At 41.6% G+C, this 27,816-nt stretch overlaps 1 protein-coding gene across 16 annotated transcripts in view; it reads right to left on the bottom strand.

Moving 5' to 3' along the window:
• tenm2a (teneurin transmembrane protein 2a) overlaps positions 1 to 27,816 on the bottom strand; it is a 232,788-nt gene that overhangs the window by 6,169 nt on the left and 198,803 nt on the right. For 11 of the 16 annotated variants that reach the window (XM_020706716.3, XM_078953682.1, XM_020706715.3 and 8 more), the window contains 24 exons: positions 27,301 to 27,496; positions 23,943 to 24,044; positions 23,307 to 23,501; positions 21,883 to 22,083; positions 20,641 to 20,826; positions 19,816 to 19,842; positions 14,386 to 14,532; positions 13,877 to 14,087; positions 12,636 to 12,755; positions 11,341 to 11,602; positions 10,794 to 11,061; positions 9,531 to 9,674; positions 7,911 to 8,160; positions 7,545 to 7,565; positions 7,191 to 7,420; positions 5,945 to 6,099; positions 5,634 to 5,735; positions 5,151 to 5,324; positions 4,418 to 5,055; positions 4,010 to 4,185; positions 1,928 to 2,163; positions 1,538 to 1,834; positions 738 to 1,295; positions 336 to 605 (listed from right to left, as the gene is read on the bottom strand). In XM_020706716.3, the coding sequence (XP_020562375.1) occupies positions 336 to 605; positions 738 to 1,295; positions 1,538 to 1,834; positions 1,928 to 2,163; positions 4,010 to 4,185; positions 4,418 to 5,055; positions 5,151 to 5,324; positions 5,634 to 5,735; positions 5,945 to 6,099; positions 7,191 to 7,420; positions 7,545 to 7,565; positions 7,911 to 8,160; positions 9,531 to 9,674; positions 10,794 to 11,061; positions 11,341 to 11,602; positions 12,636 to 12,755; positions 13,877 to 14,087; positions 14,386 to 14,532; positions 19,816 to 19,842; positions 20,641 to 20,826; positions 21,883 to 22,083; positions 23,307 to 23,501; positions 23,943 to 24,044; positions 27,301 to 27,496 (5,166 nt within the window). The remainder of the gene's footprint in view (positions 1 to 335; positions 606 to 737; positions 1,296 to 1,537; positions 1,835 to 1,927; positions 2,164 to 4,009; positions 4,186 to 4,417; positions 5,056 to 5,150; positions 5,325 to 5,633; positions 5,736 to 5,944; positions 6,100 to 7,190; positions 7,421 to 7,544; positions 7,566 to 7,910; positions 8,161 to 9,530; positions 9,675 to 10,793; positions 11,062 to 11,340; positions 11,603 to 12,635; positions 12,756 to 13,876; positions 14,088 to 14,385; positions 14,533 to 19,815; positions 19,843 to 20,640; positions 20,827 to 21,882; positions 22,084 to 23,306; positions 23,502 to 23,942; positions 24,045 to 27,300; positions 27,497 to 27,816) is intronic. The other 5 variants (XM_020706718.3, XM_078953679.1, XM_078953684.1 and 2 more) reach the window with 1 other exon arrangement.

Below are 27,816 nucleotides of genomic sequence, written 5' to 3'. Positions count from 1 at the left end.
TCTTTTCTCACTGTTTTTACATTACTGTACCTGCAGGCTTATTTGATTTTTAATCTAGATAAACACATACTGAAAATGTTTGGTGGCAAATTGGACTGTTTTCTTCCTTTTTTCTTTTTTTTTCTTTTTCTTGTGGTTGTAGAAAACCATCAATGCCTCTGTTAGTTTCTTAAATTAAAATTTATATTGGTGTTGTGCAATTATTCATAAGGCTTTGACATATTTTTCCACCATTTCTTTCAATAAAAAAAACATAAATCTGCAGTCTGACAACACCAATGTCAGAATTATTGCCTGAAGTTTAAAACACCAGTCTCTCCATGCAGAAAATGTACCTTGACACCGGTGAGCTGTCCGTCTCCATCATAATCATAACGGTATTGAGTGGTGTTGGCATAGGGCCCGATCTTCAGCTCTCTTTTCACCACCCGCCCCATACTGTCATACTGCACCGTCATCCAGTACATGAGGGAGCGGAAGATTTCGTATTGGACCTCCTTGATGCGGCCATGGGTGTCAAAATGCTTACTCAGTGTCATAACAGCTGTGGTAATAATTTGATTGATGTCATAGTAAATGACCCCAAATTTTCCAAAGTGCTCCACCTGCAACACAGAGGGAAAGGGTTCAGAGAAGAGGTGAGCCCAAAATAAAATGAAAGAGGTTTTCGTCTACAGTGTGCAATAGTTATGTTATTAGGCTAAAAGGGAGCATAAGCCAGGAAAAAAGCTGTGCACCTTTCCAGATATCTCATCATATCTGTAGAGGTCAACAGGAAGTGGCGTCTCACTGATGACGGGCTTCATACTGGCAATACGGAAACTGTTGTCGTGGTAGGTGTAGTCAAACCTAGCGTTCACCATCCCCTCCTCACTGAATCGATAGATCTGCTTGTCGATTAGTGGGCCCATTTTGCGATAGCGGATTGTGCAAGAGAAGCCTCCGCTCTGGAGGTTGACCATCTTCAGCACTCCAGCGGTCTCGTCATATCCAAAAGTGACAGCAGTGCTGTCGTAGACAATCTCTGACAGCTTTGCAAGCTTGCCGTACTTGTAGAGGACACGGCGGCCGGTGCCCAGGTACTGCGTTGCCTGAGGTCTGCCGTCCTCGCTGAAATCGTGGATGATGGAGGCGTTGCTCTCCGGAGGGTTGTATGTGTTGCGAATGTACCCGACGGACACGTGTGTGAACATGGTGTGGCGGGCGACGCTGGGCATTGTGACAGCAGTGACCCGACCCGAGGTGTCAAACTCAAAGACGTACTGTCTTTGGCTCTGCAGCAGAAGCACCATGGACTGTAAGACAGAGACAGAATTTAAATATGGATTAGTATAGCAGCATTATCAATGGATGGCTTGCCTCCTGTAAAATAGCACCTGGAGTAATTTGCTCTTGCTTGACAAATCCGTGCCTTCATAACCATAAAACTGATGTATTTTTTTTCTCTTGGCAATAATATCCCAATTACTCTTTGCAACGGCTTTTTCTTGGAACAATTCAACTGTTGGAAGACAATTTTGAATACTTATGGACTTACTTTGTCAAGGTAGCTGTAGCTCCACACCTTCCCATCCACAAAAGAACGAGACAGAATACGACCCTGGGAGTCGAACTCTGTCCTCTCACTCATGCTTCCTCTTTGCAACCCAACAAGCTGTCCTGTGCTTGAATAGGAAACATTGACAACAGCCAGGCTGCTGCTAGGCAACCACATCGCTGGTCGGCCCTGAACGTCATACATGATGCGCAAAGTAAACTTGCGGTGATCATCGTAAATCTTCTCTGTACGCGTGTTGCGATCAAAATCAATGGATAGAAGATTTCGTCCGTGGGCCTAAATACAAGAAAAAAAGGCATCAAAACATATTAAAGGAAAAACTATAGATGTTGCGAATCCCATTTTGACGTTTCTAAAAAGATGAATTACCCTGAGCTTCCGTCCGAATACTGTGATCTTGCCCTTGGTCTGCTCTTTGCGCAAACGCCACTCAATCGAGTTCAGGCCATTATCTGTGGGCAGTGTGATGTTTCTTCTGCCAATCGTAGGACTAACAGAGCCTGCAAGGATGTGAGGTTCTGTGTGGAAACTGATTCCCATCCCGTTAGCGTACATCACTCTGAGGGTACCGTTGTTGCAGAGCTGGTAGCTGTTCCTCACTTGGTCTGTAGGGGTGAAAAGTGTAAGACAACAGAACACAAGAGAAAAGGCAAATCAGTCCAACATTCAAAACAGGACGTAAAATTATGTTTTATATCAATCATGGTTTTAGTTAACTTAAAGAATGAAGAGTCCTTATGTAAAATTCTAATTCCATCTCTAAGAACAACATGCTTCACAAACATTATGCATGTTTTTTTATTTTTATGCCAAAGACTTTGTTATGCACAGAAAAGTTGTAAGAGAACATCAGCAATATTCTGATGTCCTTTACTGCTGTCATTTGAGCTCAGCTTTTCACAATTTTAGATCGCTAGATGAAAATCTGAACCTGAAAGGCTGTAGATAAAAATAAGGGACAAAATTGGGGATTTCTTCTGGTTTTTATGTAAACATGAACTCATATTAAAGCAAAAACCAGTCAGAAGATAAGACTAAACAGCCACTCCATTGTGGCATCATGCTAAAATTAAAGATCTGAGACATTTTAAGCTCATGTCAGTAAAAGGCTGAGATCCAATCCATGCATCAGATTTGACTTCTGATTATTTCAAATGAAATCAAAAACATTCAGGACAACAATAGCCAGGCTCAGCAGACGTCGATCTCTTTATCTCTGAAATTTAATGCGACTCCCACGAGAATGGAAACTGATAAGCGGATGCTTAAACAGTGAGGCTAATTTCCCTCTGATGTCTGAAAACAGTGTCTTGATTACAAAGAAAAAGATAAAACTGTTTGGAGGTGAGATGCCCCCAGACAAAGAAGGAGCATTTCATTACATAAGGTGCACGGATGAGATGTTTTATTTTATTTTGAAAGGTTTCCATAAAGGACAATAGTTCATAAGGCAAATTTGTAATAAATCTCCACACACATTTTTAACAATGCTTCAACCAGACACGGGGAGATTTTTTTCATTGATTCTGCAGCAACAGCCTTTAGATAAATCTTCTTAGCTCACTCTGTCTGAACGGCCTCATAATAAAACAGAGGCGAGGTTGAGGGAAAGACAGAGAGAGGGTGAAATGAGAGCCTGAGGGCCACAGAGAATTCACTGCACAGGAGTTAATGAAGGGAGCGAGGAAGAGCGGAAAGAGAGGAAGATGGTTAAGTGAGTATGTCAGCAGAGAGCTGAGCTGAAACCCACACAGTGCAGAGGAAACCTTAAATGACTTGGAGCTCCATGAACAACTCTTCTAATACTGCAGCGCAGCTGGATCGCCAGATAAATCTACAACTTTCTAGCATGCCTCAAAACTGTTAAACATTGGTGTGTGTACATACTGGTGCTACTCTGCTCGCAGTGGTCACAGGAAAAGAAACCATCTTGTTAATTTTTTTCTCTTTTCTAAGTAGAACAAATAAGCAAATGGATCATGGGAACTGGTTAAAATCTGAATTTGTGCGAGTGTGTGTATAGAGAAAGCTTGGGGGATAAGAAGGATTCACTCAACATGAATTAATACATTTTGCTGAGATGACATGCAAAAGCTGGATGATCCCTGCTGGGATTAGCAGCTATATGTCGACAATCTTATTCCATTAGGTGGACTGAGAAATACCTGAGCCGAGGTAGAAATGGAAATTAATCTTGCAGATAACAGTAACTCTGAAAGGAATCTTTGTGTAAGCACTTTTATATTGATGCATTATAAACAGACCCACCTTTACATTCTGAGATGACATAATTCGTATGATATTAAATTGTAGTTTCCTGCTGCTCTTTGCTGATGAAAAGACCTTAGCGTTCACCCCCCTCCAACACTCTGCCATTTTACAGGTACTTAAAAAATTCATGAGCGGATCACTTTCCACTTTTTGCCCTGTGGATGCTGAGTGCGCTCTTACCTTGCACCACTGTGTATGAGGCTTCGACGGAGGACAGGTTTGTGACGACGGTCACATCGTCATCCCTACTTGAACTCTCAATGTCGATGTTTATAGAGCGTTCGATCTCACGATGGAGACTTGTCACCATGCCGGTCGGGTATGTCATGTTGGTCAGACGGCCCTCGCTGTCATACCTGGAAGATGGACGACAACATAAACCTGGAGGAGAGGAACTTCAAAAGGTACTAGATAGTTATTGTGAGTATTTAAATGCCACTGGGGGGCAGCAGTACACCAGTTCAAGTATAAAGAGACTTGATTAATGCTTCAAACAGAGCATGCAACACATTTTTTCTGCTCAAGACAGTTCTTACAGTAGTGGTTAAGTTTACATATTTTATAACAATTTCTGTACTTCATACTTACTGATAAAATGTGGTCCACCCAGTCTCATCAGCTTTGGTGGCCAGGAGGCCCGTGTTCCCACTGTAACCCATCAGAGCCACCTCCTGGCCCATGGCTGAGACACTACGCAGCCCTCCACTAGGGTCAAGTCCAAGAGTCACCACTTGATTCTCGGGCAGTAGCACCAGCCTGAGAAGTCCAGCTCCACCTCCTTGACCAAGACCGTCCCTCCTCACCTTCACTGTATTGTTACAATTATCCACCAGCATGGCCAGCTCGCCATCAGGACCATATGTGAAGTTAAAAAGTGGCTCCCCAGTCACCAGGCTCACTGTTTGGATGTGAAGCCCCTCCCCATTAAAGACATACAACTCTTGCTCCCTTGGTGATGCAACCTCATATTGGGCAGACCCCGCAAATCCCACGCTTGAAACGGCAGGGCCGGGGCGGTTTGCACGCACAGCTCGGATTCGAATGTTGTTGAGATCGGCAATGAAGAGAGTCCCGTCGGGGGAAACAGCCAAGGAGGTGGGTGAGTTCAAACCGGCGTCAGGAGCGTATCCATCGTCGCCGTAGAAGCAGTTACAGTTGACGTCGTTCTTGCAATCACAGTCAGAAGCCACGCCAGCCAAGAGGGAGATCTCCCCGTTGGTGCTCACCTGTGAAAAAACACAGAAAACAAACCAGTTTTGGCTGAAAAATGTTTAAAAACTGCCCCCAGCATAGATGTGTTCAACATTTCTCCAGAACTTACCTGTCTAACTCTGTTGATTTTTTTCTCATCTGTCTCTGCGATGTAGAGTATGCCAGTGTTGGACAAAGCAATGGCTGTGGCACTCTCCAGGGCTGCATGAATGGCAAGCTTACTGAGGCTATAGTCGATGCCTGGCACTTGACAATGCATGGGCCGGCCTGCAATAATGCTCACCTTTGGGACACAACACATAATTATACATCAGGGATGAAGAAACGGCCAAGGAGTTTAGAAATGGTTTACTACTCAAACAACAGATAAAACTTTACATAATGAAGTTGGAGTCTGGCAACTTGAGTATTCGCAGGACTAATTAATCAGTTACTTTATTCCCACTGTAAAACTTGGAAAAGTCTTTGAAATGGAACTTTTACTTCTAAATTGGCTCATGAAAGCCTAATTGGGTTGAAATCCTGTCAAAAGTCCATGGTGAACATCCACCCTTAGGGGTTTGCGGTGGTAATCCAGCAATGTGATACAGACCTGGTGGTTTTCAGTGATGCGTAGGATGACATTGTTCTCCAGGACGTATAGGGAGTTGTCCATAGGATTCACGGCTAAGTCTGTGGGCCACTCAAGCCGCACCTGAAAAGCAGTAACACAAAGTACATGAACCAATAACAAGACACAGGGCTGCTTTTTTTTAAAAAAAAAAAGGACTCCTGTGGTCAGCAGTGTGCTCAGGCACTGTCTGGCTTTTGTCCACACAGCCATCGTATCTCAGCACTCAGTTGCTCAATATAATCATCCATCCAATCATCAACTTTTTTTGTCTCCTCTTTGCCATCTCCTACCTGGCTGACATCCATGCTGGTGTCACAGCTCAGCGGACGCACTGCGGTCAGATCGTTGGCTCCCAGCAGAGTAGAGATGATCCCATTCTGGTCCACCTTGCGGATCATGGTGGCATCCACAAAATACATCAGCCCATTTTTATCCACTGCGATACCTGTCAGTGTGGAGATGAGCACCATGAGCAACGTCTCAGAACTCAGTGCAGGCGACACATAGATAGTTTAGGTCAATCAAACTGAAAGCAGATGGCAGCCATGCCAGTTGGATTCCTCAGTGCTTTATTGAACTGGAGGGAGCTCGGTTATGGAGTGGGCATTGAGCTGTTGAGAAGTGTTAGTTTTTCGGGTGAATCATCGAGATACACAGCACTGTGTCATTCAGAGGGCAACTGCAGACTGCAAGGAGAGTGTCTCAAATGAAAAAGGGGTCTTTTGAACTTTTCTTCCTGCCCTGGTTCTCCCCTCACTGCAGTTTCTGTGACCCCAGCATCCTGCTTTTCATTTGTCTCTACCTTTTTTTTTTCCCATCAGGTACCAGCAGGTTGGTGTCAGTCTCTTTCAGTCTAACAGGCAGCAGTTCAAGGCAGCTGTGCCCCGAAAATAACTCCTGGATGCTCGAAGATTCAAAACAGCAGACAGAGAAGACAGCAAAAGCCCCAGAACAAATGAGAATGATAGGCAAAAAGGAGAAGGAGGGAAAAAAAACGAAAGAAAAGAAAAAAAGGGAAGAAATATAAAGTTTGCTGCCTGACTTTGTAACAGGTAAGACAGGATCTATGACACTTCCTCTTTCAAAAACCACAAACACACACACACACACACACACACACACACACACATGCATGCACTTACTGTTAAATACCAGCATCTGCAATTCTTCTTTTGCACACAATCATGTCACAGACAAAAATATGTGACAGTGTGACATCCTTGACAGTTTGGTGTCACAGTGTTCTAAGATCCCACAATCCACAAAAGATGATTCCATTATAAGTTTAACATTAACCCGGTTTATAACCTCCTTCTACTCTGTCCTGCTTTAAATGTGTTACAGCAGGAGAATATTATGAACAAAGAAGAGAGCTAAAAGCACTGTCAACACCATACTGTAGTAGGCGTATGTCAAAAGCTGAATATATTGGACTCTTTTGATTATACTTTTTCATTTCAATTTCAGAGAGTTTAATTAAAAGGAAAAAATATTACAGGTTCAAATTGGTGGGGGAACGTTTCCTTTGAGGCTCACCTTTGGGGCTCATAAGTGTGGCTTCAGTGGCTTTTCCACCATCACCACAGCGTTCATCAAAGGGCAGGCACTGCTCCCCCGTCCCCGCCACCACATCAGCGTTGTCTGACAGCAGCCGGCCTCCGGTTAATGAGCGAACGCGGTAAATTCGTCTGGAGTTGGTGTCCGAGATGAACAGTGCCCCAGATACAGGATCCACCGCCATGAAGTACTTATGTGTCGGGTTATTACTGTTGACATAAAATACGAAATTACCTTGTAACTCTTGCTTTAAATGTGTTATTTCAACGTCAAGGATTACATAGTTGTTGCTCTAAGCTAGTAACTATTGATTTTTATTTCTAAGGATCTCACCTGTGCCTGAAATCTTTGTTCCTTTGAGAGAGAAATGGAAGATAAAAGCACAACAAAACAAATGTTAATTCACACAGTCTGTAGAGAGCAGCCAACAGGGAGCATCGCAGAACGGGCGATGGTGTAAACAGTAAAATGCAAATGTCTAAAAACACTGGAGAAATTATATCTAATACAGTTTGTTTTGTTATTTAAGTTCTGTCATTCCCTGGTTATCACCTCACCTGTCTAACTCAAAACTAGTAGATACAAAACGCGGTGTCAACCCCATTCCCTAATCTAAACAGTATCCCTATTAATGTATCCAACAATGATAAACCTTTAAATATTTTCTATAAAATCAATTTTACAGTCATGGGTTTTTACCTCAACTCCAGAATCCCAGTAGTGTTCATAGAAGGGTAAACCCGACGTACAAAGTTTAGGTCGCCAACATAAAGGCTGCCATCAGTGCCCATTGCTAAAGCAACTGGTGCCAGCAGTTTGTTCCCATCAGCGAGACCATTACAGCTGGGGCATGAAATACTGCGTCTGCGACCATTTCCCATGATGCTGGTGATAACTGGAGGCTGCTCTGTAACAAAGATGTTCTCCCCACTGCCTTTGTGAAGGATACCTTGAAGTGGAAAGATAAAGACCAAAGTAAAGAAACATGCCTGAGCATCTTCATCAAATGTATTCAATACGTTTTAATTAGATTTGAACATGATTCCATTTAGCATGAATTAATTTGTCACTTTTCATAATCAGTTTTTTCTTGGCTATAAAAAATGTTTTCACACAATGAGTGCTTTAAAGTCCACAAACATGAAACCTTCCTTCATAAAATAAAAAATTATTGCTTCAAGCTGCCAGAAAGCCATTTTTGTCTTGAATCAAAAAATTCAAGAAATCTTTCTTAAAAATAAAATTTAACCAAATCATTGTTTTCCTTAATCATTGCTGCACATTTTAAGTGAAGATTGATTTAAAATGATAAATTGAGCTTTAGTTATATTCCTAACAGAAATAGTATTTTATTAAAAAAAATAATAATCTAAGCGGTTTCAGTTGCTATACTAGTCAAATAGCCTGGCTAATAGCATGTCTTTGCTAGGTTTTTACATTTTACTCTTTGTTGATGCCAGTGTTATTGTGTTTATTGTGTCCAATATGTTTATGTCACCATGAATTCCCTCATTACTCCTTTAAACCCTCTAAAATGATGGGGATTTTCATATATTTGGACACATGATCAACACGTTTTTTTCTTCCCCGTTTTTTTTAATTGAAAAAACCTATTCATGAAGCCACTGTGTTCTGATGAAAACATGGATGATTTATAAAAAATAGATTTACATAGAAATCTTTCAAATGCAATGCATCGTCGCCTAAATTCCCCAATCTAGTGAGAACCAATGCACACTGATTTTTGCAGACACTTATTGGAAATTTCCATACAACCGGATTTTGGAATTGTAGATTAGGGTTGTGTCTGAACGCCGCAATACACATTTTGTAGAGCTGTCCAAAACTACAATTCCAAAATCTAGCGTCCTTGACATTTTCCAAAAGTTTCTAGTGTGCATCGATGCTCACTAGAAACTTAATAGGAAATATGATCCAAAATTCCCTCAATTGGAGATCATAAACCCTCTTTTAACACCCAAAGCATCGTCTCATTTTACGTTTCCACTGTTGATTAGTCGGTGCACTGTTCTACTCGATGAAGGAGTCAAACACTAGGTGAGACAACACAAACTCTTCCTGTGAAAATCTTCACTGACAGGTAAAAACTGGCACTTGGTAACCCCATGTGAACAACAGGAAGCACAGCATGGTCTACCCCCTCAGCCCTTCCCTCCACCACCCAAGATAATAGCACATTTAGTCAGATATAGGGTGCTTAAAACCTGCAACACACCAGGAAGCAGGTAAATATAGACTGCAGACAACAACAGACAGTTGGTAATGGATTGTTTGTTAGCAACTGTAAAAACTACCTACCGCTGCGTGTGTTGAGTATATGGTGCTTGTCAAGAGACCAGCCGCCTAAATTAGTGGGATCAAGTTCAAAGCCTTGCAGAATGGCTGTCCTTTTTTCCCATAGGATCAGGCTGGCACATGACTCATACTCATAGCCAACTGAAACTGCATTTTGGAAAGGGAAGAAAAAAGAAATATACAGCAAATCACACAAATGCAAAAAGAGCTACAACAAGAATAAAATAGAAAAAAATCTTCCTGATAGCCCACCCTCCTGAGTTCATTTCAGAGGTAAAATGTGTGATACTCAGAAAAGCTAGTTAGCACCTCCACCCAAAACCTGAACTCACACCTAACTAACACTTTGTCATGCTTCTAAAATGATTAGGAATCTTGTTAATTGGAAAGCTTGCCCTGTAGGCTTTGGAAACTATAGGCCACACTGGTTTCCACAGTGAAAATGCCGCTGATGGAAACATTATGCCTCAATTATGCACATGTCCTGGTGGAGTTTCTGCTGATTTGAATAACTGTACTGTATGCAAGAGGGAAATCAGTTTACACCAAGTAAATACACAAAAAAAATGCTCAAAGATGCGGTGCATTATGTCTAACGTACTATAAGAACTGCAGTGTTCCTGCTTGTTCAACAGACTTGTTTTAACACATCCACTCCCACCTGTTCCAAAGTGTGAGTGCTTTACAAGCACATTTCCAGCTTCCCTCCTAACAAAAATATGGTATACCTGCATCTTTATTGTTAGCAAAACAAATTTGACCTATTTTCTTTGAGAAATGTAAAAAAAGCACTTTCTCCAGGGAGGTCTTTGGATCACTGAGAGAATACAATATCTCGAGCAGTATGCCCACAGCGGAGCCCCAGATGTCCGCTGCATCTGTGGCTTGACAGCAGTGTTTGGCTGACAGGATCTGTGAGCGACTATGACAGCAGAATGTAATAGCTCTCAGGCTCCCCTGGACTCCTGCTTGCTGCTCCAGTAGTTAACTGTTAACTCACCCTGATGGCTAATAACCCTTCTCCACAGTTATGGCTGGCTGACTGAACTGAACACAGCTTCGATGAAAAATAAACGTATAAAAAAGCACTTAAATGTGGCTATGCAGATCCAAGTGAGGTTTTCTCGTTATTATCTCTTCTTCAAGCTTTCTAATTAGCCCCTCTACCTCAGTCATAGCTAGTGCCCCTTTAGTGGTAAAGTGTTAAATAGATTCTGAGTAAAAAAAGGGGGGAACTTGTCTTTGCTTTTTACTGCTCGTACTCACCAACAGCCTCAGAAAGGCCGTAGACCCTTTGTCCATATGCATCAGTCTTATCCCAGATGTAGGTAAAGGCCAAGTTGGGTGATGCATGGAACCACTTTTGGAAGAGGTGGCCCTCAACTGCAACCATCAGGTGAACCTTCAGCAGGCCCATGGACACCACGGCAGGAGTCATGGTCACCTTGAGAAGGGAGCGGTAACCCTGTGTCCGGGAGCTTAGATAGTTCAGCTTTAAACTTGTGCCAGGAACCTCGATCTGTTCATGCAGAACCTGGAAGACAAAAGACGGATGACAGGAGAGAGGGATTAGAGGGATTATAGAGGGAAGAGGTAATGGGGGTCACGCTTCCAGTGATGGCTGAAGGACAAGAAATGGGGGGAAAAAAACAACACACGAAATAAAGAAATAGGAAAGAGGGCATACATGTGGGGAGCTATGGAAACAGAGGGAGAGGTAGAGCCATAAAAGACAGGCATATAAGATGGTGGGAGGAGTGCGAGGGAACCAGAAGGAAGATTAGCCGGCTGCCAGAGGTCAGTGGTACTGCACCTGTGTCTCCGGTATGATGGGTTTCTCTCCTGGCTTGGAACTGAAGAAGGAGGAGAGAGGTGATGCAATCACAACAGGGTCAGGCCTGACGAAGCCACTCAGGTCACAGCCTGGGATCGTGTTCTCTTCTGTCTTAAGCACCAGAGTGTCCATAGCATAAAACTGGCTCCAGGGCAGCCACACGGTGCGCTCCTGGCTCAAGAAGGGGGCACGCTCGAACCGCAGAGTCAGTGAGGCACCGCCGTTAGCTATCAGGTCAAACCTGGAGAGGTTTTTGAAAAGAGGATGGGGATGAAGTACAGATGGGGAGTTCTGTGATGGATGAAAAGTTAATTGGCCTCAAAAAACGTCTGTTATTAATTTCTGTGTCTAAGAATGCAATAAATCTCCAGAAACGAAGGTTGCAATATCATGTTTGATATAAGTAAAAAAACTTGTTTTATAAAGGCCAGGCTTCACTTTGTGTTTGAAATATAAATATTCTACTGTTTGAACATGTTTAATAAACAAATGTATGATTAGCAGAGACAATTACATGGATTAAAGGGAATGACCAGAGCTCTGTAAGTGTCTGAAACTACAATGACCAAAAAAGAGCTGAAAGAAAAAGACAAAAACATTGTTGGATAGAGACATCGAAATTTGATCATTTAGGTCAGAAGTCCGCAGAACTTGTAGCTGCCTCTGAAATACAAGGTCTATTAAATGTTATGAGAAGTTCCAATAATTCTGGAAGAGAAATGCTGCAAAAGAAATAAGACAAGGGACACAGACACGAGGGGGTACACAAGACAGAACAATCAAATCAAAGCACACAATTTCCCAGAAACTTGAATTTCTCCTAAAGAAGAGAGAGATGTAAAAAATGAAATGATTTTGGAGTGTTTGGAAAGTGACTTTCAAGAGAAAGAAAACAATGCAATTTTTAAATGTCACTGCTGCAGATATTTTTTTTAAATTTGCTATCAAGTCATTCTTTTTGTTGTCTTTTTTCTGGCCACCACTCTGTACAATTATACACTGTAATAATACATCTACGCAAAATGACAGCTATACTTAAAAAAATATGTATTGCTATGCTTAAAACCCCCTTCTGTTCTACATCCTGTTATTTGTATTTTGCAAAGCCTAGTATCCTCATGAGATCAGTGACCTAATCTAATCTAATCTAATCTAATCTAATCTAATCTAATCTAATCTAATCTAATCTAATCTAATCTAATCTAATCTAATATAAATGCAATGAGGTATTTTCCAAATTTCAGCAAGAAGTGCTGGATAGCTATTGTACATACATTCCATCCTGCCGTGTCAGCGTGTATCCGTAGTGTGGATAGTTGACAAAAGACACGTTCACCCCCACCAGTGGGGTTCCATCTGTCGTCAAGACCTGACCCCGGATTAGAGATGCCAAGCTGGAAGAGGACAGACAAGACAAAGTGAGGGCGTGAAAGTCCGTCTCCACCAACCATCCATCACCTGATCTGATTAATCTTCCCCTCTTTCAATCATCCAATTTGCCCATTCATTTATCGCTCTGGTCTTCCACCGCTCAAAAATTAGAGATAATCAGCGACCCCCATCACCAAGATGGGTACATGTCAATCACGTCAACGAGCCATGACAGCGTGGATGAAAGTGCATGTAGGTTTTGTGTGTCTTTTGAGTGGCCACATCCTGGAGAGCTGATGTACACAAACAAAAACCGTGTAAACGTCTTACTTCAATAAGTCACTTCCTTTGCATCATGTGGTGCTGCTGCTAAAATCTGCAAAAAAAAAATCAGTGCCATGGACATCCAAGGCTCCATTCATGAGATGCTGAATCACATATTTCATGCTTCAGGGATGTTTCAACCCTAAATAAACCAATGTGACACATGTGTGCTTATTATTCATCAGGCCTGGACTCATACTCATGTGACATCAAACATGTCCAAAATTAACATTTTTTTTATTGTCATATAAAGGCAAAGTTGGAATAAAAAACTGTTTTTATTACTTTACTACAGTATTTACTGTATAAGAGCTTTATAAAATGCTTCAAGATTTAAGATAAACAATACTGTCAATGTTTGAAGGATATACATCTATAATAAATGTAATTTTTTTTCAGTAATGGTTTTTGTTTTATGCTATATATTTATGCAATTTCCACACTCCATTCTGTCGAACTGATTTTTTGATAGTATAGGTTTTCTTTCTTCAAACAGTTCTCAAGCATAGATTTGTGGTGACGATGAAGGAGATATTAAAAAAAAGAATGCCTCATAATAGTATCAAAAAAAGCTACAAACTGATTCTCAAGTGAGGGCAAATTGCTTCAAACACACATTCACACAGTCAACCCGTTTTATCATCTCCACCAAAATGCTTCAACTACAATAGCAGACTTTTTTTTTTTGGAACAGAATGAGATGAAAGCCTGATGCTTAAAAATTTGTCAAGTCTGCTCTTTATTTGTCTGACTCTAATAAGAAAGCTTTTTTATTGTTTGAAGTATTTTTGTCTTGATTTATTTGTGCTTCTTGTCGTACCTGGAGTTGAAAGGGTTTTCCCCGGGAATAATATGGGTGCCGTCCCGTCCCACAAGCATCTTGACTCGGTCATAAAAGGAGCGGACTCGGGGCTGGGACATTGGACTCTGCTGGATAACTTGCAGAGGGTCTCGGGAGCCTCTGCACAGAGGGCTGTTCTGACAGGGAGTCTGGATGCAGCAGTCTGGGTCCATGCAGTCTGTCAGACCATCTGACATAAAGAGAAACAGGAGCAACAAAGAATTTGAAAAGCTGCTCATTTGATCAATTCTGGATTTAATTTTCTGATAATCTGCGTTTCTCTGACTGATAAAAAGTGAATTCTAGCATCCCTAGTGCAGACCAGTCCTGGGAGTTGTCTGTCTTAATACTGTCCTTTCTTAAATTCATTATTTTTTCCTCTATCATCATGTATTCCTTTCTGCAGGATTTCTTCACAAGAAGCACTCTGAAGTGGGTGTAATCAGATCAGCTCTACCCCAAATGTTTCCCGGCTCCCTTCAAGTCACCTCCTTCATTGTCCTTGTTGTCTGCACAGGAGGTTTCCATGGCAACGCTGCATCCAGGGCCTCTCCAGCCTGTCTGACATTCACAGTGCCAACTCTGCTGACCCATGGTGCATTGGCCGTTCCCATTGCACAGGTTAGGACAGCCGTCTAGGTGAAAACAACAGGAAGGAAGAGATGGAAAAGAGGGCGGGAGGAGGAGGGGGAAGTTGGAAAACAGGGTCATGTGATTTTTGTTTAATTAACAACAACACAGGGATGATTACTGTACACGCTCTCTTATACATACACACATGTTCAGGAAAAATCAATGAGTCTGACTCAGCTTCTAAACTTGTGCTGCGAGCTCACTGTCGGTGTTGATTCCTTTCTGAGTCTCTACACCTCAGGAATGGCTGCTAATGCCTGTCTTTATGTGTGGACAGTGGTAGATAGATCACTGTATTCACTTACTGGATGGAGCTCCACCCGATCATCACTTTCCTTCTCCCTCTACTTATGATTCAGTGTAGGTAATGGGATTCTGATGGCCTGAGAGTAATGCTTTCTCATGAGAGAATGAGATTATGTTTGGCAGAGAGTGTGTGTGTGTGTGTGTGTGTGTGTGTGTGTGCATGCAATCTGTGAACTAATAAACCTTCCCTTAAGCTTATGCAAAAAAAAAAAAAAAAATCTTACTAGAGTCTAAGGCGCTAGAGCTGTGTAAGCCTGAGACTAGCATAGCAAGGGCACCCTCAACTACAAAGTGACTTTGAGGCAAAAAAAGCAGTAATACCTCATCATACTGACATTATCTATCATATACCTGTCTGTCGACTTACTTAAAATGAGCCCTTTTTCTCATTTTATGAATGCAAAAATCAAAGAATCTAACCTTAAATGTGGTGCATTTTTTAACCAGGTAAACAAATTGTATAATTTTCCTGCTGTGCAGGAAATGGTACAGAGATTTTTTTTTTATATTCTGGCGCCACTACAACAGCTTTCGATGAGCAACAAACTGGGTTTCACTTTTGACACGTAACCAGCTCTTTATGGGAACATCCTGAAGAAACGGCACAACTAACCTGTTTTTACATCTAAGTCAAAGTAAGGCCCTCCAGTCAACCTACTGTGCATTCTTGAATTGAGGAAGGCCACAGCAGATCATTCTTGTTCTGCACAGGTCTCAGACTGCAGGGGGGTATTCCAGAAAGCATATTTAAACTACCCTGACTTTAACCCTTAACTCTGGCTGAAATCCGCCTGAACTTGCTTACTCTGGGTATGTGGAGAAAAAAAGAGAGCGCTATACTTTAGTGAGACGGAGTCGGAGATTAAAATGACGGCGTATGAAGATTATACGCCCTTAAAAAAAGTAATATGGCTGCATCAGCAAAAGAAATAGTTTCTGCTTGGAGAAAAAGAACGGACAATGTAAACACACAAATTTCTATCTCATTTCTATTTTAATAGTGACACATACATATATAAATTATCCAAGTGCAATTAATTAATTCAATTGGTAACAAATAATTGAGTTAAAAATGTTCAACCTATTTCATTACGTCTACCCAACTCAATATTTTTTTACAACTCAAATTTACATATTTATCTAACTAAATGTCATATTACTCCAATTCAATTAAATGTTTTTCCATCTTAAGCTATTATACTTCTTGAACTCTCATATGTCTAAGTTTGAGCCTGCAGTTATATTCATTTTCATAACAATAAAATGAAAAAAACAGATTTGCAATTTGTAAAATGATATCATTTACCATATCTCTGACTTCATCTTTACACCAATGAACAGTAGTGGTGCTACATAAACTCTTCATCCTCTCCCTCCCTCACACTCATGGTGCAGAAAGAATTAAACATACCAGGACAAATAACTAGGCAAAACACACTAAAACAGCTAAACAACTAAACACATTTGATCAAAAACCCACACTTAAACCCAAATCCGTTCAGACAGGTAAAGGGAATGGTATCCCACAATTCCTTGCGGTGCCGATCTAACAGCAGCACCAAAGTTACACCTACTTAATTTAATTAATTTGAATGAAAGTAAAATAACTGTCTGATAACTACATTTTATGTTTAAGCTGACCTAACTAAAAAAATGATTTATCTTAACTGAACCAAATAATTAAGTTAGATCAATGTATCAAAAGTTTATCTTTCCAACATCCATACATGGTCATATCACCCTCTCATGGTGGAAAAAGTATTATCTGAGCTTCTTCATCCACTAAGTCATCTTCAAATGGACACGCCATGCTCCTTCACCTCTCTGAAAACAAACTAACCTTCAGCTAAACCTGCTCCAGACAAAGGTTAAGTCAAAGAATGAGTTGCTACGGTAACTTGGCATACTCTGAAACATACCTCCATTTTTGGAACCGAAAGCTGAGGTTATCCGCTTCCTTAGCCTCAAACTTACCGTGGGAGCTAGCATAACCTGCTTTCTGGAATACCCCCCAGTTCTAGGGAGCAAGCGACCTATTTGTTTTCCAACTAACCTGCCATTGAAGCTCCTTATTGGTTAAACACAACCGATCTAGGTGTTTATCAGTAGATGAGGCGGGATTTCTTAAAAACTAGTCTGAGACGACTCTCCTAAAGCAATGCTAACCAATGCAACCATGTGCTGTCAAATAGTATTATTCCCGTAAAACATTCATCTCACTTAATTCTGTCCATTTTAAAAATAAATACTTATAAAATGTCCCCGTTTTGGACTGTGACGCGTCCTATTTTCCCCCAGACAGCTGGAATAAGCTGCTGCAATCCCCTGATGAGGACAAAGAGCTGTACAGGTAATGGACATTACAAAAGATTGGAATTTTATTTTGAAAAATGAGAAGTTGTAACCAATCACAAAGAGTATCGACAACTTAAAAAAAATATATATATTTTGATTTTTTGCACATCGTATTGGCTTCCCTAGTTAGTCCTACCCAACTCATGCAGCTTTTCTTCTTCATTATAATGGAGTAAAAGTGCGAAGGGAAAAGAAACGCATACATAACAAGTTTTCCCTTGCATCACAAGAAGTATTAAACGGAGCCATCACAGTCATTTTCTCCTCAATAAATGAGGACGGCGGGATAAGAGGCTCTTAAGTCTGCCCACGGGAGATGAAGGCAAAGACAGGTCTGAGTGATAAAACAACACATCCTCTTCCTCACACACTCAGGCCCAGCATGGGGCACCCTTGAGATGCGACCTGACATTTCTCACTCAGTGGTGGTTTGCTTACGCGAAGCGAGGAAGGACAAAGTAACCCATGAGATGTTGAACATAAAATGTGTTTCGCCGAGTCCCGCTCTGTAGATTAATCAACATGTTTTCCAACCCAGGCTGCATTGCAGGATTTTTGCCCTCCAACAAATGGCAATATCAATAAAGCTGAGCATTTCATGAACACAAATAGTGTAATCTACAACGTGGCAGTGAGTAAATTAAAATGCTTTATTGGCATTTTGCTGTATGTCTCATTCACCTGAAGATAAGGAAAAGTCAAGGATATACTCTGGGAAAAGCAGCACATCATTTTATTTAAGAGGCCAGGGAGAAAGAGTAGCTTAACAACATTAAATCAAAGGTTTTTTTTTTATCCTTAATTATTACCAATCTCTTCATCTGGGGACCACTCATGATGCTGCATTAACAGTCAAGCTTGAATAGATTGTCCCCAAGTATTGAGTTCAGGGAACAAAGGCAGTTAACTGTGATTCCCTGTTAAATGGAGTTGCCATTTAAAGCAGCCAAATACTTATGAAGCACCCGGACAGGACAATCCATAGAGGGGATTGATTGGTTTGCCAGGGCAGGCCAGCACAGGGCTCCTCTCTCTTTAATGCCAGTCGATAGCCCCCACCATACTAAGTAGAATAAAGTGGGATTTCAGAAACTATTAAGTCCACCATCCTCAGTAATGTGGTTGGACTCTGATGAAATCCCCTTAAAAAGAAGAAGAAATTGCCTTGGGTTATGGGTCAGCACACACACTCCGGTGTGTGCGCGTGTGTGTGTGTGGGTGCGGATCGTCGGGTGTATGAATAGATGGATATTGTGTAAGACTGAAGGAGGGTGAAGAAAGCGAAAGATATTGAGGAAGATAGAACAAAGAACCCCAAAAGAAAGAAGGAGAACAAAGCGTAGAGGAGCAACAAAGTGAAGACATAGCAGTAAAAAGTTCCAGCGTTCCTCCATCCTCCCCTGCAGCTAGCTCTGTCAGCTCTAAAGGTCATCAAGTAAAGGTCACTGCCATAAATCCACAATCACAGCTAAAAGATGGACCAGATAACTTCTTAAACAAACCTCCATTCATCTAATCCTTTTATTATCAACAAGCTCGGTGAAGAATCATTTTACGGACTGCTTTGTCTCACATTCTTGGGCTTCCCCTTGACTTCCTTGGTTCTTCTTTAATCACCCTTTCTGTCCCTTGCTCCCTCTTTAACCCTTCAATTTACCCTTTCTCTGGGCAACCTCTTCATAAAACAATGAGAGCTTTTCCATTAAGCAAAGAAGGTGAGAGGACACTTTTAACTGTGCTGCGGGGACCTGTGCTGTCAGGCAATCTGTGCCGCTCTGTGCAGCTCGACCGCGGTTCAGCTGCGAGGCTATCTAATAAGCATTCCTGCAGAGAGGGAGAGAAGACTCACTCAAGACGTGCATCCTTCTTTGTTTGCCTCCATTTCTTAACCTCAGTCATTATTCTGTTTATCTTTCTATAATCTGACTAACCTGTATTTTCTCTCGGGATGAGCTGGAAAGGATGAATTTAATGAAAAGAAAGATCTGGAATCAATGTTGTATATGCGCGCACAGCCAAATCCCCCCACAGACACAAACTCAATTTATTACCCACTCTAGCATGGCCAGGACTGCAGCCACAAATACCCAAATGTAAATGTGCGCAAACCATACTTAACAGCTTTGCAATTTTTTGACACCACATTAAGGCCGTGCACCAGTGGCCTATGAAGTTTACCAATTATCTCAAAAGTTCTTCACAGGTTTCATAATTTTCTCCTTTGCTTGTATGAGGCGACTGTGTTTATCCAACGCTCATCGAGAACACCTGACTGTTTTATGTTTGTGTTTTTAGGTTTCAAATATCACGAGGAAGACGCTCAGTTGCATGCACAACCACACATCCACAGCACAGCCCCTTAACATGGTCGAGACCACACTAGGCTACAGTTCCCCACCACACATCAAGGCTCAATGACAGCTAAGCCCTGCTGTAGTGCACTGATAGAGAAGGGGGTGCACCACAAGTAGGGAGTCATCATTGAGGCTGGCACCCTGGTCTGCTAAGGACAGATAGCACCACAGAGTTTACAGAGCCAAGCCAGGCCAAACCCCACAAAATGCAGCAGCTAGCTTCTACCACCACAGGCTAGAAAAACAAAACACCAGAGTCAGATACGGTACCTGCTTTGTCAACCATGCTCCCATGGTCTGCAGTGGGAGAAAATGTGCAAAAGGTGAGAGACGAGGAGAGTATTCTTCTTTTAAATAAATGCAAGCAACATCATGCAGAGCTGAAAAGAACAAGCAAACTGTGATAAGCTAACATTAAGAGTGTCTGTGTTGGTGAAAAGTGCTTTGCGCCAAGCTGAGGCCTGACAACTCTTTCATGTTGGGCTGATGCTGCAGTCAAAGCTGCCCTACTTTCTGATGGGGGAAATGGGGAGATCATAAACTGCTATTTTTTATTTATTTTTTCCCTCTGAATACGTGCATGTTGGAGTGTGTTCAAGCAGTTGTGTATTTTGGCATTTGTCTGGGCTGCTGAAATCACAGTGCCTCTGGTGACAAGAAAAGGAGACTTGGTGTCTCACAGCATTGCAAGTGAATCAAAGGGATCTGGCACTCATCCATCCAAAGTGACAGTGATGTCAAAATGAGACAGTGATTGACTGACAAACACATATGCACACAGACACACATCAACACAATGCGAGTCAAGTAATTTCTCAATCAAAGCGAGATGAAGAGCTTCCCCTTTCATCCCACCACTTGGTGTTTCAAATGCCTTCAAAGAGCTAAAACTTATCTTTGTAATCCTTCCATTCCCTCCTCTCCTGTAGGCCTCTCTTTTGCCTCTCATTCTCAAATTCCATTACCAAAGTAAAAGAGAATGTTACTGTAGCTTCAATAGAGTGCTTCTGTTTGTTGCTGTGCACACACGTGTTGACATGGCAGACACACACCAAACGCACACGCCCTCCCCGACACAGAAAAAGGGACACCCACCGATGGTGCAGTGCTCTCCGTTCCAGCCCTGGTGGCACTGGCACTTGCCATCTTTGCAGGTGCCGTGTTTAATGCAGAGTGGGTTGCACACACGCTGGTCACATGCTGCACCTGTCCAGCCTTCCTCGCAGCGGCAGGCCCCACCCATGCACACTCCGTGGGTCCCACAGTCGACCGAGCACACCTCTGAAGGGGGAAATTCATTGAAGATGTGCAAAAATAAAAATGATTTTTAATTTCTTGCATTTATTTCTTTGCTATTTGTCAAAATATACTACTATTTGTCATCATGTACATCTTTTTCTGCAGATTTTCAGCTTATGCTTGACTCTGTGTTTAGAGAACGTCAAGCTTGGCAAAAATAGAAGCTCCCCCTGAGCAGCAGAACAATGAAACCAAGGTTATCAAAAGCATAATTCTCCTTGCTGAACCTTTAATTAAAATTTGTGATTATAGTTTGTCAGTGTCTGTGAAGCTCAGATGTAAGCAGTGAGATGCAGTCCCGCTTGTGCGCTCAGGACCCCCCGGTGTTAAGGAAACGTAGCTTGTAAGACATTTTCATACAGACTTACTGAGGGTTCCTGCAGTGTGAGACAGTGTTGCCTTTATTAAAGTTAAGGATTACTTCTCTCGTGACAAACGCATGAGGAGAGAGCGCTGTTCTCAGGATGCCACAGTGGAGTTTGCCATCTTTTGTACAGGAGAAGACTGTACTTTATTGAGGGAGAGAGCTGTTTAAGTTGAGGACTTAATTTAGAAATATCTACATTCTCTCCATAGTTGCATCCAGGAAATTATAAAGCTCACGCTTGGGAACCGGTAGCCGCTTCCTGATATCACTTTCTTGGCTCCTAAACAGTTATAATGTTTCATTAAAATTCTTTAAATGTTCCTTTTTTATTTTTTTATTTTAATTCATTAAAAAAAATCTAGTATTAACAATTACATCTATTGATCATTTTAAAAAGAAAGAAAAAATGTGTAGTTTTGGCACTTTTTTAGCTTGATAATCATGATCAGTATTTTGTTCCAATGAGCACCAGTTTGGCTTAAATTCCCTAACAGTTGCTCTCCTGTTTCTGAGTTTGAATTTTTTTGGCGTTTGAGTTTTTTTTTTAAATTATAGTTTAACAGTATAAAATGAAATGATTTCAGATTAACCATTTACCCTGAGCCCGCTGTATAGGCTGTACAGCTTTTCCCCACACCCCCCTCGCTCTGTGGATTTCTCTCAGTTCTTACCCATGGAGCAGTCGGGTCCCATCCAGTTGGGGTCGCAGCTGCACAGCCCGGTGTCTGGAATGAAGGCACCGTGACCATGGCACTGGTCTGGGCACTGAGCCCGTGGCAGTTCGCAGTGAAGCCCTCCCCAGCCTGGCTTACAGTGACACTCCCCGTTCACACAGATACCGTTGTTGGAACACGTTGGATCCAGGCAATCCACTGCAAGAGCCAGAGGTAGAGAAACGCGTTAAAAACATGCCTGAATAATGACAAAAAAAAAAAAAACAGCGGGAAAAAGTTAGACTTTTTAGAAATAAATGCATAATTTAATTATTAAATAATACTTTTTATGTCACTTTATAAAGTATTAAGAAGCTTAAAGTGTCGAGTATGACAGAGCAGAAGGGATTGAGCTGGTTGCCTCGCACATTATTAGGTGTGAGCTTTTACCAGCATGCATGAATGAGTGGATGCATTGCTTTGGGTGTGTATGTGTCAATACATGGGGGAGAATCTGAGACTGTCAGTCTGCCAGGATGACAGGCAGCTCTGAGTCTGAGCAGTGAGTGAAAACCAATTTGACAAATTACCTCCTCCCGGCAAAGCGCCCACCCAGCCCTCATCAGGGCCACTCTCATTGCTCCGTCCCGGTCACACTCACTTTCTTTTTCTCTCCTTGTCTTGTTGTGTGAGACACCACCATCTCCTCCCCCACCACCACCAGCACCTCAGGCACGACTGACCCTGCTGCACCCCTTTGCACACACATATTAATAAAAGCACACGCCCGCATGTAACCCTGGCCCTCCATTTCTGTTTGCCTGGCAGAAGTGGTGGATCACAGTTATTGATTTTCATGTCGCTCGCACTTCAGGTAAATTGTTTGAGGGACTCTGCTGTGATGAATATCAGATTTGAGACCAGAGGAGAGGAGGTTGGGGAGAAAAATTGGATGCAAAGGAGAGAAAAAAAAAAGAGGTGGGGAGGAGAAAATGCTGACCTCGTTCATTGGCTCCCTCTTCCTTCCCTTCCGTCATCCTACCCCTCTCTTCCCTTTGTCCTGCTATCTTTACTACTTCACCTTTCTTTTCCTAATTTTTGCTATCTTTATATATTCAGCTCTTACTCTCTTGACTTTCCCTTCCTTTTTTTCATGGTTTCTGATGACTTAGAGTGCACCATGCTGATCCTTCTTAACAGGAATCAATACAAGTGATTCCAGCCCTTAATAAAACCTCTGATGTGTTTGCCTGCAGAATCATGCTTCATCTGTACGAAAGGATTGAGTTCTCACTCAGCACAAGACTCCGCCATGATGAGCCAGTTAACATCGGTTAGACGTGAGCGTGCACGTGTCTGCAGTGAGACAGAAACGTTCCCTCTGACACATGAAGAGCCCTGGATAACACCCCCCCCCCCTCCCCCTTATTAATGGCTCTCACCCTCTGCACAGTTCTGGCCTTTGTAGCCAATTGAGCACACACAGTTCCCATCAGTGCAGGTGCCGTGCCCGCTGCAAAGTGGGTCTATGCACTGCGTGACAGGGACATCGCACTCGGGGCCTTTCCAGCCGCTGTAGCACACACAGGAGCCCTTGTCGTATTGGCCGTTGCCGCTGCACAGCACTGGGCACGCCGCTGGAGGGAAGAGAAAACGAAGAGAGATTACACCCTTTGCACAGGAGAAGCAAAAAAAAAACAAAGGCTTTTAGAGAACTGCAGAGCAGTGGAAAGCCACAACGCTCGCCCACACGCATCCACACCCTAACCATGCAGGAGGGTGAATAGAGTGGTTAAAGGGCTGTAGAATGCCAATGACATCAAGAGTAATTACAGGTAGAAGTAACTAAACTATTCATCAAAGCTGTCAATCCCAGGTGAGCAGAGAGCCAGGGAGTCGTTAGCTGGGGGAGCTGCCATTCATCATCAGTGATCCTGTCTCAGCTTCACCTAAGGCCATGCGCCATGTTGCTGCAGCTAATCCTCCTCTGCCTTCTGCATGGAGCCCAAACGTGCCCTCTCATCTAATTAGACGGAGGAAAATGAATCTTTCTGACGGAATTTGTAAACAGCTAATACCTTTGGAGCAGTCCATGCCGTGGAATCCCGGGAAGCAGTGGCACACACCAGAATTGCACTCTCCGTTGCCATGGCAATTGCGCGGGCACTCTTGCACTGAATCTGTGAAGAAGATGAAGTGAGACAGAGAAAAAGAGGGGCAAGAGAGTTTGATGGCAAGCATCAAAGCATTTCATTAAATCATTGGCACCATTCATTCTCTAAGATACCATAAATTGAAGGCGATCTGAGTTTTTCAGTTGCACAGACATCAAAAGCAAACACCCTCCTTCCAGATTTCACTCATCTTTTTGCTCTGTGTTTTCCATTGAACTGAATGAGAGAATGCACCAAAGCTTCTGTTGCCTTTCTATCTATACAAGCTGAATTAGGAGACATGTTTTTGTGCAAAACACAAGGAAAGTTTTGGAGCCAGGAAGTCACAGAAAAGTTCCTTTGGTTTTTGGGTTTGGATTTCACGTTGCTCAGGGAAGCAACAGCGACGCGACCACCATGAATTTATTGAAGTTCAATTTTTAATGATTGATAACATCATTTATTGAAAACATCCAATTAAAGGGACTACGACAAAGTTCAGAGGTTTCTGACAGTACTTTTCTGTAAGATCATTTTCAGTAATTTAGGCTCCAGCTGGGTATGTAGCATTATTTGCTGAAGACCATAGCTCACTAATGATGCTCAGGCACAAATGTGCCTCATTATAAGTGCACTATGTAAATTGCAAATATTTTGATTCCTCAAAGTTTCTTAGTTTGTGGGTTTCATGTGGTGGAAAAGGTGTTTAAGAGTTCTTATTTGATTTAAAGCAGTATAGTGGAGCCCCTTCATCCATTTTTTTTTTTTACATTCTGCACCTCATTTTCTGCATGTTGCTTGTTTATACCTCACTCCTGCCTGGTCCAGGTTCATTAATGCTTCATCCAGGCATGGTTGTTTGGGCACAGCTGGACAGACTTTAGCTGTACTCTGTAACCTGTGCGCATCCATAATTTGAGCTGCTGCAGGTGCTTTTTTGGCGTCTTCACAACACAAGAACAGTTTGTTAGGGAAAAACAAGAGAGTACTTCTTCCCAGGGCACAAGAAAATATAGTTTTAAGTGGATTAAGATGTGATCTAACCATGTAAAACTTTTTTAATGCATGCGGCTTCTCACACCGCAAACTATTTGACATTTGCAAAGATTTAAAAAACTTTTTTAGACATTAAAGATATTTTTTCTCCACACCTTTCCATCCGTTTCTCAAATTCAGTACGGTAGTTTTAATTTTTTCTGTCTGATTAAAAGCTAGGATCTAGAAAAAAAGGAAATTACTAAAAAGGAGCAAAATCCTTTTCCTTCATACTTCATTACATATTCAAAACTTCATTTAAGAATCAAAAATCCAAAATTTTAGGGCCAGTTTACAAACAAGTTTTTTTTTTAAATAACGACTTCCAGAGTTAATGGGAAAAAAAGTCATAACTTTTAAATTACGAGAATAAAGTTGCGTTTTTATGACTTTATAAGTCATAGGGTAAATTTACGACTTTTTTCTCGTAGATTTACGTGTGTTAAAGTCGTGCGACTTTGAGGATTTATGAGGATTTACCTAGATGGGCCAACTTATACTAAGATCGTGTTCTCATTTTGTTCACATATTTGGAACAAAATGGGTCAAAATGAGACATTTCAACTTATATTTTATTGTCACTTTAATTAAAATGAATTCAATTCCATTTTATTTATCTATTCTAATAATAAAACAATTGTCATTTCAATGTGTTTTATATTGGGTATTCACTTGCTTAAGAACATGAAATCAGTCATAAAATACAACAGGTAATTGCAAATGAACTACAATTAGGTACATAAAATACAAACCATTTGCTTAGAACCAACAAAAAAAGAACTTATTTTTATTATTGGGTTGTTTAGCATTCAATTTGAAGTAATTCTATCTAACACTTAGCTTTCTCGAGCTTATTTTCCTCTTTTTAATTGCTTGTTTAAAACTCCTTATTTCTAGATTTTGAGATATATAATAAGATTTCTCGTTAAGTAAAAATGACTTGCTGAATGGAAAGATAATTTACTTTCTAGTGATTTTTTTTCTAAAAATCACTGTTCTTTTTCTATTTTTAGGCTGCCTCTTTTTGCAGACATAAGGCTGGATGGATCTTCCTTTTGTGTATTTGCAATTTTATTTTCACATATGATAGTTTAAAAAAAGCTAAACGAGGTGAAATCGTAGTCTCCCCAGATGATACCGTTTCTGTCTTTTGTATGTTTTTGAGAAGCAGCAAACTCGAATCAGAATGACCCGAAACACATCTATTTGTGGCAAGTCGAGCGAAAGCAAAGTAGGAGATGAACAGACGCAGTGGAGATGCTCATCTAGAGAGTATGTGTGTGTGGTTGTGTGCACAGTGGGGGGACATTTTTTAAAGAGCAAATGGTCAAACCACGTGAGGCCAGCATGATTTTTGATTTTCAAAGTTTTATTTTGAGGGCCCAGCGAGAAGCAAATGTTGCTCCATAAAAACAAGACTAATGTTTAAAACATTTTCTTTCCTTTAACATAGCGTTCTCCAACAGCCCTCAGGGTCCACCCCCTAAATTTTCTACCCCTCTTCCTTTACCCAGCTGCCATCCTCTCTTTTTCACTGCCTTCATAAAATCCCTCCCTCCCAATCCTTCACTTCACTGCATTTTAGTTTTACTATTCTGTCTTACAGCCAGCTCTCTCTTGCTGTACCTGCTATATTTCTGTCCTTTCCTGCGTCTGTGCTACTCTGGCCACGCATAGCTTCACCCCTATGATGTTGACAGAGAAAGACTCTTTCACTGACTTATTTTTCATCCATCCCTCCTGTTCTCTGACTCTAGCACGACTAAAATGATTTGGGACTCTGTTCCGGGTGTGAAATTCATTCAGTTTACAGGGTTGTGACTCTGTTTTATTTGGAAATGTTCTGGGCCAGAGACAGATCCGTAGGTCATTTTCTCTCACAGTCCCCATGTGACTCCAGTGTCCTTATAGTTTACAAAATATGGCCTATTTTTTAATTAATGGTGCACGTGAATGCAGTTTTCTGGCAAACGCCTTACAGTTTCCTAAGCACATATTCAATAGTAATTGCAAAAGATTTTGGCAGGAGAGTGTATTACTCTTGAGTGTTTTTACACATTGTGAATGTGTGAAATCACTGAAACACTGGGGCTCTAAAAAAGTACTATCGTTGTTATGAAAAACTCTTACCCTGTGATTATACTTCTGCTCTGGAAATGCTGTTTTTTAACAATAATTCAGCTCTTAACCTGCCTTCAACTGCAGCATCAGCACCCCTCCACCCACAAGACCAGATGATAACTCTCACCCATGATATTTGTGCTGAAGGAAACTGATTCTCTTTCCCGACCATCATTGTAGAAGGCCAAATGCCAGGCGCCGGCGTCCAGGTACTGCACGAACACAGCCTCGTTTAGGACCACAGTCTGGATGCTCCTCCTCTCCCTGGGAGACTCAACCACACTCCACTTCTCCTTGCCATCCAGGCGCTCCATGTAGTCATACTGGAAAGGGAGTGGTAGTCATTTTAGAGAAAATGATGGGGGCGGAGCTACAGTGGGGTGGGTGCCGACAGCAAAAAGATTTGCCCTGCAAATTATTAGAATCATCAATATCAGTTCATCGATACAAGTTAACCGTGTTTTACTGTGAAGCACTTTGGGATTTCTATCTTGAAAGGTGCTATACAAATAAATTTTACTATTTATTATTTAAGCATTGTTCATAGCACCTCAACTAAAAGAACTTCTGCTTTTATAATAATGCTAATACCAATAACAATAATAAAGTTTTGACCCCTTTCATTTGTAGTGGTCTTCCACTC

The sequence above is a fragment of the Oryzias latipes genome, chromosome 10 (assembly GCF_053564925.1).
Source record: "Oryzias latipes strain Hd-rR chromosome 10, Olatipes_Hd-rR_3.1".
NCBI classification, from domain to species: domain Eukaryota; kingdom Metazoa; phylum Chordata; class Actinopteri; order Beloniformes; family Adrianichthyidae; genus Oryzias; species Oryzias latipes.
The sequence above is the reverse complement of the archived record's forward strand: the minus strand, read 5'-3'. Positions and strand labels throughout refer to the sequence as shown.